This window comes from Lactuca virosa, chromosome 6 (assembly GCF_052849685.1).
Source record: "Lactuca virosa cultivar CGN04683 chromosome 6, Lactuca_virosa_CGN04683_v6, whole genome shotgun sequence".
Classification (NCBI taxonomy): Eukaryota; Viridiplantae; Streptophyta; class Magnoliopsida; order Asterales; family Asteraceae; genus Lactuca; species Lactuca virosa.
The window spans coordinates 155,664,022-155,676,616 of NC_136431.1; the positions used below are offsets into that span (position 1 = coordinate 155,664,022).

Consider the following 12,595-nt stretch of genomic DNA (forward strand, 5'->3'; position numbering starts at 1 on the left):
TACTCATGACGCCAACCATCCGATCACTTCTTGCCCCATCGTCTCCGTTGTCTCTCTCTCTCTCTCTCATGACACGTGACACACCTCTGTTTCCATGTTCTATCTGGCCGTCTCACATGTCATCAATGTTGTATATCGTCTCTAGTCTTCATCACAAGCAATCGCCAACTGCCTCCATCGCTAAGCGATCGTCGTCAACCTCCATTATCAATCTGACCTCCTGTGGTCTCAGCCGAGTTCTATTCAGTTGCTTTGTATAAATTTCTTTGTTTGATTTTAAGTATTGTTGCATAAATCTGTGTCCATGAGTGTTTAATTTCAAGTTTTTGAGTCCGGCGTCAAGTGTATCTACATAAATTGAATTTCAAGTTTCAATTCGTGCTCCATGTATGATTTGTGTTTCAATTTTGATCTGAGATTTCATAATTGATTTATGCCTCAATATTTGAATTAGATATCTCATTCCAATTCTTAATGATAAATATTATATATTATGTCAAGGCTTATAGATAAATTTGATTTTAAATGTAGACATGCAGTGGTTTTAAGTTTTAACTCTGATGATGGGGTGGATGGTGGTGGTGAATAATACGGTAGATATCTTTCTAGAGAGGAGGGACATTCATAGACATGAAACGGGAATGGAATGTGGAATAGGGAAAAATACTGGGGTAGATAAGGTAAGGTGAGGTGAGGGTTGGGTTAGGGTGTGTTTATTTAAATAAATTAAAAAATTAATGGCAAAATAGTCTTGTTAGGTAAGACAAGGACCAAACGCATAACAAAAACAAACAGTAAGGACCTTCCGAGTTAAAAAAAATAAGTTAGGGACCAAACATGCAAATTGCCTCAAACCATAGGGACCATTCGTGTAATTTACTCTTTTTTAATTTAAGAACGGGTATGAGACGAATTTGCTTAAGTGGGAAGTAAAAATACTAATTCCACATCGGTGGTGAGTTCGAACATAAGAGCGAAAAGGCTCTTTAAAATGAAGTAATTACAATTGAATTAAAATAGGGAAGAAAAAGTATTTTGAAGGGTTCTGATCACTATATAGTTGGATCCTAATTTGTATTTCCAAACTTATATTAATGAATCGGATGGATATCTATCGGAACCCTAGTGAAACCCCCTCATTAGTTTCATCGATAACAACCTTAGTAGAATGCTTGAAGTGTGTGTCCATAGTGTCCTACCATTTTCAATGTAAATATGGATCTCTTTGTGCTTAATAACATACCATGACATAAGTATCACATCTTGGTCATTACCTAAAGCTTGGAGTCCATAACCTATATGTGCAAAAGGAACCCATACCCTAACTCTTCCATTGATCATCGTATTCAACTCGTGTAGTGAGAACTCAAGAATCAAACCTCCGATCATATTACACTATAATAATAACTAAGATTAAAAACTATGAAACACAGTTTCTCAGAACAAATAAACATCAAAACAAAATCAAGTCTATTTCTTTAATTTAAAAAAAAAAAAAATCCTATTAACATAAACTAAAAAGCAAAAACAACTTCCTCTCAACTTTGTTCACTTCACATGTTAACACATTTCTGATTTCACGTAGCGGGGTATGATGTAGCAGCTTCAGTAGCCACAGCAGGTGCACTATAATCATAAGAGTAAGACCCACTAGCGGCTCCATCCTGGCTCACATAAGACCCACTAGCCTGAACCGGATCCTGGCCCGCATACTGACCATAACCCGCATGACTCTCGGTGTGCACCGCACCATACCCAACCGCATACGGGTCACTCTCATACACACTAGGGCTCGAGTAGCTATACGGTGCTGCTGCTGCCGCCGGGTATCTGGCGGCAGCAGGCTGATGTGTCGGCAGTTGAGGGCGGCTCTGCCGATGAAAAGCTGTAAAAGTACTTGACACCCTGCCCGATTTAGGTGCCCGGGGAGATGGGGAAGCGTCAAAATCAAACCTCCGGTGGTGGTGGTTGTGGTGGTGGTGGTGGGGGGAGCGTGACCGCTTCTGGGGTGGTGAATGAGACGTTCTAGTGGCGGCAGCTGTGGCGGTCTTCATTTCTGCTTTGGTTCTCTCTAAATGGGCGACCCGTTTTCTCATGGCACTCATGCGGAATTCGGATTCGAGTTTGTGGTCTTCAATGCATTTTATAATCTCTCTAGTGATCTTTGATTCATTAAAGATTTCCTCCTGCAAGATTTTGAGCACAAAAAAAAAAATTAGTTTTTTTAGTGTTTTGGGCTAAGCTTATTATGATTATGATTATGGAAAATATGAACATACTCTTGAAGGAGAATCTTTTGTGAAAGTTTTCTGACAATTAGCATAACAGGATTTGAGCAGTGTAAGTGGAGGAAACAGATCACTTAAACCAGCTTCTGAAGCAATATACACAGCTTCTACCTCTTTTCCCGTGTTCACCAACTCTTCAATTATTTCTGAAAACAAAAATAAGTTATATACAAGAAAAATAACATTTAAATGCTATAATTGAGTAAGTCATTTTTTGTGGTTTACAAATCTAGCTAGATTTCAAGAAATTATAATATCAAAAACACCATACTAACCTTACCAATACTGAAACAACAATCACTTATTCATATGATTCACATGCTATAACTAGATATTTTGGTATCTTTAACTTATATGATATTGTTATTGTTACTTATGTTAACTACATATACTTTAGTATCTTCACCACAGATTTCATAATGTTGTTATTAACTTGAAAATGCTTTTGAACAAGACAACAATCACTTGTTCATATGATTCACAAGCTATAACTAAGATTTCGGTATCTTTTACTTATTCATATGTTAGTTTTATCATTGTTATAACCACATTCTTGAGTATCTTTACCACATATTTGATAGTATTGTTTTAACTTGAAAAAGGCTTTAAACAAGACAATATTTCAGTATCTCTACCACATATTTCATAGAGTTGTTATAAATCTGAAAAGATTTTTAAACTCTTTGGGGTCATGCTTGGGGTTTGTGATAAAACAATAGCAATAACAGGACTAACCTTTTCCTCCAAAACCTAAAGCCATTGCCAGCTTGGCCATATCCTTCCTATTCCCAACTTCCAACATCAAGCTCTTCAAGAACTCATCATCAAACCTGTCTTTCAATCCAAACCCCATAACCATTGTTAGAAAAAGAATAGCTTCCCCTGAGGCCACTATATCCTCACGATAACCAGGAGCACTACCACCACCACCACCACTACCCAAAACAGTCTTCCATTTCTCCATCACCATTGCCGACCGCTCCTTTAACTTACTAGAAACCCCACCGCCACCATGTGACAAACAAAACAGTTCACCACCAGATGGAATCGGAAATGCAGCCTGTATCAATATCCCACAAGCACATCGTGTGGGTGCCAATCCTCCAAATTTACCACTAATTTTCAACTCCAGATAGTCTTCAACTGCCTCCAATACAAACGCTAATAAATCTATCGCCTCCTCAGACGCCATGGCTGTTTCCATCCTCAATACTTCATATTTCTTCCTATTCGCGAGCAGATACTCCATTAATCCTTTGGAATCCATCCTTCTAAACCACATTCTTAACAATTCCGACATCCTTTTCTTCTTCCCATGAGAACTCGCCCCGTTTTCAATATCTTTAATTCCGGAATCCTTAAGCTGTTGTACACGGGCTGCCAATGTAACTTCCTTTTCAGGAAGAGCACTCTCGCGAACCTGAAGAGATTCGAGGGTTTTTTCGGTGTCTTTCTTGAATTTCTCGATCTGGGTATCTAAGGTTACTGATTTTTGGTTGAGGGTTTCTTCTAAAGAAATAAAATGATTGACTAATTTGTTGTTGAGGTCAGTGACAGTTGTGAGTAGGGTTCTACGAGTGTCCAAATCGTTGAAGAAATTCTTAAATCTATCTGGGGTTATCACGTAATCTTTAGTCATTTCCTTCGATGATAACTGTTGAGATTGATACCCTAAAATGGGGTTTTCTTGAAGGCGTTTCTGCTGTAATCCGAAGCTCCTGTACAGAGACGGGGATCAAAACAATTGACGATGAACACAATCATATACCCTAGGTCCGATAGAGAAGACCGGACACCGAAGTGGTGGAATAAGACGGAGCTTAGGCCTGTTCCCTTTCTCTATTCAGCACCTCCAATGTAGAATGAACGAAAAATCAATAAAACATGTTAATCTTATTTAGATGAAATTGCAAAAATAGTCCTTTGGTTTCTCATTCTATATGGTTAGGGCTAAGTTATAAAATTTGCATTTTTTTCAGTTTAATTTTTTGGAATTGGTCCTTTCAAATTAAAAATATTAGTTTACCCTTATAACTTAATTTTTACATTTTATTTAAGATTGATTAAATATTTGATATCTTTAAAATAGAAAATAAACTCAATCTTCACCCTTAATTTCATTTATCTCACAGTGTCTCCCCTTCAAACCTTATATCGCGACATGTTATCCCACCACTGCCTATCATCGTCTCCTTGCTTGAGAACATTCCACTTATCACGTTGCCGCCTGCGATTACTCTTATCTCTTGTATCTCTCTACATACGAACCCCCAACAAACGCCTTCACTCTGCTCCAAACCCAACACCAGGAACACTTATCCACAATCGCCACCACAACCGATCTTATAGTCGAAATGGAACAACAATAGGAGGATCAAAATATGCTTCCAATTGAGTCATCTTCTTGTTATTGTTCTCAAATCCTTTGTATGCAAAAATGGTTCCAAATTTGAAGGTATGCGTGTGTTGATCTACAGGTGTATACATGTGTGTTCATTTACAAGTGTGTTGGTTTGAAGGTGTGTGCATGTGTTGATTGATTTACATGTGTGTGAGTGTGTACATATTTGTATTGATTTGCAGGCTCTATAGAAGACAGTGGCTTTCTTGGAGGCAAGCAGGAAAGATTAGGTGTGGGGTGGAAATGGCGGTGGTGGTTTTGGGGTTTGAGATTAAGGGTGGTAGAAAGGTGGTGAAAATGGTGACGGATGGTGGTGGTGGTGGTGTTGGTTTACTTGCGTTAAATACTCCCAACCAACCCTTATTCATCATCTTTTAACCCACCTATAAATCAAATAACATAAAAAAATCATATTTTCTCTTCTTCTTTTTTTATCTTCCATGTAATCAAAGTAAGTATGGTTCTTCCGAAAAAAATTGGAGTTTTTGGGCTACTGATACAGGCACATGGAAGGGCATCTCGCTTATCCCTTTACTGCAATGTTGGTTTTGTGTCCTGATTACCATGAAGGTAAATGTCATACCCCTGGCCGGCGGCAGACGAGTCGTGGTAGTGACGTAACATTGGATCACAGATAACACATGCATAATGAATAGTACAAAAACTTATAATAATATTACATAATTTCATAAATCTTAATATAAGGATTACATAGTTTGAAACTCTGGAAGTACAGTAATATAGAACATGCTCAGCTAAAATTAATGCAAAATAAAACCAAGACCTAAACAGATCGACCAACAATAACATAAAGGAAATAGATTTTTCATGATATGAGACGCGTACTCTAGCTCCTAAGTTTATGATAATACATGCGTTTAAGATACGTCAACAAAAATTGTTGGTGAGTTCCACAAGTTTTGACTCTGTGTAATTTTATAACCAGAATTATGTTTTATATTGTGACAACCCGAAAATTTTATTCTTGTAAAATTTCTCTTTGGTCAAACTTATTCCTCCCATTATCTTAAATTAGATGGATTGTCGATTTACAAGTTTTGAAGCCTTGTATCTAAGTGTGTTATAGTTGGAAGGGAAAAGCCTTAGAAATCTAGAACTTTCGCATGGCCGCAAACCCTTCGCGGCCTTGAACAGCTTCGGAGCCATGAACCAACCTCGTACTGCAAACGGTTCACGACCGTGAACCCCTTCGCAGGCCGAGAACCCTCGCAAACCGCCTTCGGCCGTGAACTCCTCCTTATATATATAATTGACTGAATTATTCCTCATTCTACACTTCTGGTCGTGAACATCAAGAATTCTCTCTCAAGTATCATCAACCAAAAACCTCCCCTCTCCTCAAGAACATGCAAAATCTTCCTAGAAACTTGTAAGAATCACGCTTTGATCTTGAAATCAGCTTCCAAACACTTCCAATCTTCACACTTTGGGCCGTGAACTCAAGAACACTTGGTGTTCTTGGTCCGTAAACACCCAGCAGGCCGTGAACCCTTCTTGCAGCCTTCAAACTTGCTTCTAACACTCTTTTGGTGAGTTATTCTAGCATCCTAGGTTGTTTCCTAAACACCTTTGTAGTTATATTCACTAACTATATACATATATGTGTGATAATATGCTAATTAGGACTCATTTGTGCTTCGGGATTTCACTCGGGAAACTTATCAATCTATACCAAATCTTCTATTTGAATCCCTCAAATAAGGTGAGTTCATACCCACATATTTTCCAAGCTTTTTAATGTTTTAAAGAGGGGGGTGGGGGAATACAAGTAAAACACAAGATTGTTTGTGTTTAAAAACATAATTTACTTATTATGTTTTCTTACTGTTTAAATGTATTTGAACTTGAAACTTGTTAAAATCATAGAAATCAACTTATAAACTATAATAGGTATGGTTTATGGATTATAGGAACTATTTTACAAAAATCCAGGTTAAAACATGGAAATGAACTTATAAGCTATAATAAGTATAGTTTATGAAACAAAAGGAAAACTTTTTACAAAATTACTTGTTAATCATAAAAAAGTTTTACATTTTATGTAAATAATTAATACAGGATTGTGAACCACTCGATGTACCACTCAGGGTACCCGTTCGAATCTTAATTATAACCAGAGTCTTCATAAGGGAGAGCGCGAGTTGGTGTATAGATCTATACGGGACTAACTTTGTATTAGTATGGTTATAATGAATATTCACAATAGTATTAACTAATTATTTACATAAAGATATACTTTTCCTAAACTTTCCCAAGGGATACTAACTATATGATTTCTCAGTATATAGAATAGGGTTAGATAAAATTGAAGTCCGATAGACAGTGGAATGTGTGACTTCCGCCTCATTTCTTGTTCCTTGTTTGGTTGTGCGCTTAGGGCAGATTCACCCATTCAATTGACTATTCGATCTCGGTATTATACAACTCGTGTGTACTAGGTGATCATAGGAGGGTAGTATCGTCAAGTCGAGTTTTCAGGGTAATTACATGTTCAGATAGGGTTACTGATAAACAAAACTGAGTATCATTAAGCTAAGTATGGTAATTATACTTGTGCTTCTCGGTCTTGGAGTGTTTAAGACTACAAATCGGTTTTATAGAAAATATAGGATTTTCTATGGTTTACATCGTTATTTTGGAATATAAACGGTTTCCGATAGAACTTTCCGAAATCAATGTTTCACAATAGAGTTAGTGAAACTAGAAACTTATTTACAAAAGGTTTAATACTTCTTATTAAACTAGTATTACATAAAGGACCTTTAATGGTTAATTTTATAATTTCTTAGTTTATACATTCGAATTATATATAATGATATTCGATAGGCAGTGGAATGTATGATTTCCGCCTCATTTCCTGTTCCTTGTTTGGTTGTGGGCTTAGGGCAGATTCATACATTCAACTGTCCGTTCGATATTAGGTTATATATAGTTAGTATAAATTAAGTGATTATAGAAGGAACTATTGTGGTTACCATTTTACCAGAGATTCGTTAATGTTAATTATGTAATTACTTGATGAATACATTAGGATTATATATAATAAAGATCCGGTAGACAGTGGAATGTGTGACTTCCGCCTCATTTCATGTTCCTTGTTTGGTTGTGGGCTTAGGGCAGATTCACTCATTTCATGAACTCACCAACTTTAATGATGACACTTTTTCAAACCACTTTTATTCTCAGGGTCGTTAGTAGACAGGTACTCTCTCCCAGGTGTTGCGAAGACGGAGCTTATCGTCTTAACTTTTGTTGTACTTCTTATGTATTTCAAGTAATGTTTTGAACATAATGTAAATATTATATTATCAACACGATGGTTGTTGTTACTTTGATTACTATGATGCATGTGTTGTGATACTTGACATGACATCCTCCACCCCCGAACGTTTCCGCCGTTCCGGTTTGGGGGTGTGACAGATTGGTATCAGAACATTGTTTATAGTGAACTAAGTATATCAACCTATAAAAAATATACAACTATAAATATAATGGGACTAAAACACTCTGACCAAGAATTATACTTTAAAATATAACAATATTTTATAAAAGTATATATATATATATATATATATATATATATATATATATATATATATATACTAGAACAAGTATCACAAGAAGAACAAAACAAAAGTATTTGGATGCTGGACACTACAGTCAAACCTGGACAGTTATGTAATCATATCTGGGATCAATATAGCCTGATTAACTATATTTATTTGAGATATGACCAACATGTGTTTGGGAGTGATAGTGGTGTCGCAGCAAGTCTAAAACTTACCAACCCTATACACAAAGGAATTCTAGAATCAAACATAAAATACTATAGGAGTATTTTAGGTACTATAAATAACTCGTGTGAAAACTAAAAGATCTCTACTGGTAAGGTTATAATTACTGAGTGTATACATAAGGTTATATATAATTGAGATTTTATCGACTTAGAATTGGTGATTTTCACTCTACTTCCTTTTCCTTGTTTGGATGTGGTTTTAGAGTAGGATCACTTATTCGAAGGTCTATTTGATTTGGAATATATATAATCTGTATACACTAAGGTCTATTTGATTTATTTTTAATAAAATTGTTTTATTAATCTCGTAGATTCTTTAGACACTTCCATTCTCGCACAACCGATACACCTAGACCTCACAATCAGCCAACAGAGGAGTTGAGACAGAACCAAAAGAGGGTTTACAGGGAGAATTCCGAGAAAGGATCAGACGAAGAGAAAGGTCCTAGAGAGATCATTCACAAACCTTACCTTATCAGGAATAAACTAGAAAGTACCGTATACATCATATTAATAAGAAAGAAACTAATTTAACTTAGTGAGTTAGTGATTACACTGCTCACATTATGTGTTAAGTTTATCACGTATTTTATCACAACTAGTACTTGCAAATCAAGTCACGAAACTTCAGTAAGGGTATTCATTATTGAAAAATTCATTAGTTTATGTTCACATATACTTCTATTATGAATTGATTTCAAAACACTTTCGGAACATGATACACTCAAACTACAATATTCTGGTATTATATCATTCGATTTATACTACCGATATCTTGCCAACCTTTCATCTTTAAACTTTATGACAAAAATATGCTGCCTCGTATCAATATTAGGCGTAATAACAACGCAACCACAAATCCACCGCCACCACCTCCACAGTATGATCCTGTTATGTTCCAGGCTGCGGTGACTACTGCCGTAACAACCGCCATGTCTCATATACACGCAAATGGTACCAATGGAACTGGAAGTGGTGCCAACCCGTCTAACTACGGAAATATCCACAGACTCCTTAGGGAGTGTATGTATAAAGACTTCATGAATTGCAAACCCAAATCCTTTAGTGGAAATGGAGGAGTCATTGCTTTGATGCAATGGTTCGAGAAAACAGAGTCAGTTTTTGAAATTTGCATGTGCCCAGAAGGGAGCAAAGTCAAATTTGCTGCCTGCACTTTCTCCGATAGATCCCTGACATGGTGGAATGGCCATGTCAAGTCACTGACCCTTGTAGTGGCTAATTCGATGGGCTGGGAGAACTTAAAGATAATAATGATGAAAGAATATTGCCCGAGAGGCGAAATACAAAAGCTAGAGGAAGAGCTTTGGGGTCTCACCATGAGGGACTCAAACATAGTGGCCTACACTAATAGATTTAGTGATCTATCGGTACTATGCTCCGAAATGGTTACCCCGGAGAGCAAGAAGATAGAGAGGTACATCTGGGGATTATCTCCCCAGATTCAAGCAAGTGTTTTACCCTCCAAATCAACTACTTTTGATAGCGCCAAACAATTGGCACAGAGTCTCGTGGACCATGGGGTTCGCCAAGGAATAATGACCCCCGTTCTTGAGCAAACAAAAGAGGGCAACAATAAGAGAAAGTCTGGGAGCAAGAAGAAAGGACGGTCAACACCAGAGGCCTCAAAAAGACAAGAAATTGTAATTGTTCATACTGTTACAACACCTGACACGTCAACGCCAGCACGACAATATGCGGGGAATCGCACAAAATGCAATAAGTGTAACTTCCATCATTATGGAGCCTGCCGAGAGTTACACTGTAGAAATTGTAACAGGAAGGGGCACACTGCCCGTTTCTGTAGGGCACTAGCACAACCCCTTAACCAAGTCCCTGATATTGGAGTAAACCCGGCTTGTTACCAGTGCGGTGAAATTGTACACTTCAAGAGGGATTGTCTAATAACTAATAATGCTGGCGGGGATGGAAGAGTATCGATGATTACCGCAGGAAAGACTGTCCCGGAACCCCTGTGAACAGTGGTACGTTTTCCCAATGAAAATGTTTTTAAAACTTAAGGCTTTTTATAAATAATTATAAATAATTGAACAAAATACATCATCATAAAAGAAACTAAGAACCCTTTGCAGATAAGTTGTGATGGCTTAGTGTATACATTAGGGTCATTTATAATTAAGATTTGTATGCTTAGAGTGAGTAATTCCGCCTTATTTCCTGTTCCTTGTTTGGTTGTGGATTTAGGGCAGAATTGCTCAGTCAACTGTCTTTCCAATCTTTATTATACATGACTTGTATACACCAAGTGATTATAGAGAGATCTGTTAGGGATTATCTTATGAAAATTAAACAGTATCGAATATCAGAACACTCATACTGCTAGTACTCACTTAATGCGGTACAGATTGTTCGCAGTAACAATAACAAGGATAAAATCGGAGCGCACTAAAAACACATACATCGAATAGTACGTCGTTATATTCCACTTAACAGCCGTCAAGATAAGAAGTTCTGATGTCGTCTTTAGAAATATATTGGTTTGGTCCTTACCATACCAATTTCTTGTGTTATATAAAGACCCTTCGCTTTAGTCAACCGTCTAACAAAATCCTTTCAATCTTTAACGACAAACTTGACACGAACCTTCGTATCGTCTCTCGTTTCAAAACTCCGAAGTACCCATGCAAGGGGTACCACGTCTTTCTAGTTTACTCCGTAGACAGGGAACTTGAAGGAAGACACCGAGGATATTTTGAAAGTCTCCAATCTTTCTGAAGTATTTCCAATAGATCTCCTAGGAATACCACTTATACAGCAAGTCAAGTTCAAGCACAGAGGCTAAGGACAAATGTGGTTAACCTATCACTGTTAAGCGTATACGCGAGGGTGGTATATAATTAAGATTCTATAGACCTAGGATCTGTGTTTCCGCCCTATCTCCTGCTCCTTGTTTGGTTGTGGACCTGGGGCAGAGTCGCACATCCGACCATCTTACTAATCTTAATTATATACGACTTGTATACACGAGACGATGAAGGATGAACCAAGTATGAGTCTTACCATGAACTTTAGGACAAAGCTGTCCAGAACTACGAGTGGACATCCTACCAGTTGGATAAATGTAGTCAAGTAAGCAAAACCCGCACACTCTCTACCATTTAGAAAAGAAGATCAGATAGAACCAAGGTACCCACCTTTTTCCCAAATTCATGGGTAACCACTTAGAATTTTGAATTTCGGGATGAAATTCCCTTTAACGGGGAGATAATGTGACAACCCGAAAATTTTATTCTTGTAAAATTTCTCTTTGGTCAAACTTATTCCTCCCATTATCTTAAATTAGATGGATTATCGATTTACAAGTTTTGAAGCCTTGTATCTAAGTGTGTTATAGTTGGAAGGGAAAAGCCTTAGAAATCTTGAACTTTCGCATGACCGCAAACCCTTCGCGGCCGTGAACAGCTTCGGAGCCGTGAACCAACCTCCGACCACAAACGGTTCATGACCGTGAACCCCTTCGCAGGCCGAGAACCCTCGCAAACCGCCTTCGGCAAATACACATATATTCACGACCGTGTATATATACCAATATACATATGACATTATACACATACATTCTTGATTTCGTACAAATACACATATACATCCATTATATATATACACAATATATACAAATACACATAAGCATACATTATAACACATACATTATTGATTGTGTACCTCGTTATTTTGGAATATAAATGGTTTCCGATAGAACTGTCTGAAATCAATGTTTCACGATAGAGTTAGTGAAACTAGAAACTTATTTACAAAAGGTTTAATACTTCTTATTAAACTAGTATTACATAAAGGACCTTTAATGGTTAATTTTATAATTTATTAGTTTATACATTCAAATTATATATAAATGATATTCGATAGGTAGTGGAATGTATGACTTCCGCCTTATTTCTTGTTCCTTGTTTGGTTGTGGGCTTAGGGCAGATTCATACATTCAACTGTCTCTTCGATATTAGGTTATATATAGTTAGTATAAATTAAGTGATTATAGAAGGAACTATTGTGGTTACCATTTTACCAGAGATTCGTTAATGTTAGTTATGTAATTAC

The 12,595-nt window shown here is 37.0% G+C and overlaps 1 protein-coding gene across 1 annotated transcript; it reads right to left on the bottom strand.

Moving 5' to 3' along the window:
* Nucleotides 1-1,388: 1,388 nt before the first annotated feature.
* LOC145120750 (FRIGIDA-like protein 4a) lies at nucleotides 1,389-4,147 on the bottom strand. The gene is made up of 3 exons (XM_079056551.1): nucleotides 3,024-4,147; nucleotides 2,280-2,434; nucleotides 1,389-2,186 (listed from the first exon to the last, which is right to left on the bottom strand). Exons 1-3 carry the CDS (start codon nucleotides 3,925-3,927, stop codon nucleotides 1,578-1,580), a joined length of 1,668 nt encoding a protein of 555 aa, XP_078912677.1. The 5' UTR covers nucleotides 3,928-4,147; the 3' UTR covers nucleotides 1,389-1,577.
* Between the last annotated feature and the right edge of the window lie 8,448 nt (nucleotides 4,148-12,595).

Coding starts and splice junctions, on each gene's coding strand:
- LOC145120750 (XM_079056551.1), bottom strand. CDS start 3,927: ATGACTAAAGATTACGTGATAACCCCAGATAGATTTAAGAATTTCTTC. Junction 2,435..3,023: donor TTTAGGTTTTGGAGGAAAAG/GTTAGTCCTGTT, acceptor TTTTGTTTTCAG/AAATAATTGAAGAGTTGGTG. Junction 2,187..2,279: donor CAAAAGATTCTCCTTCAAGA/GTATGTTCATAT, acceptor AAAATCTTGCAG/GAGGAAATCTTTAATGAATC.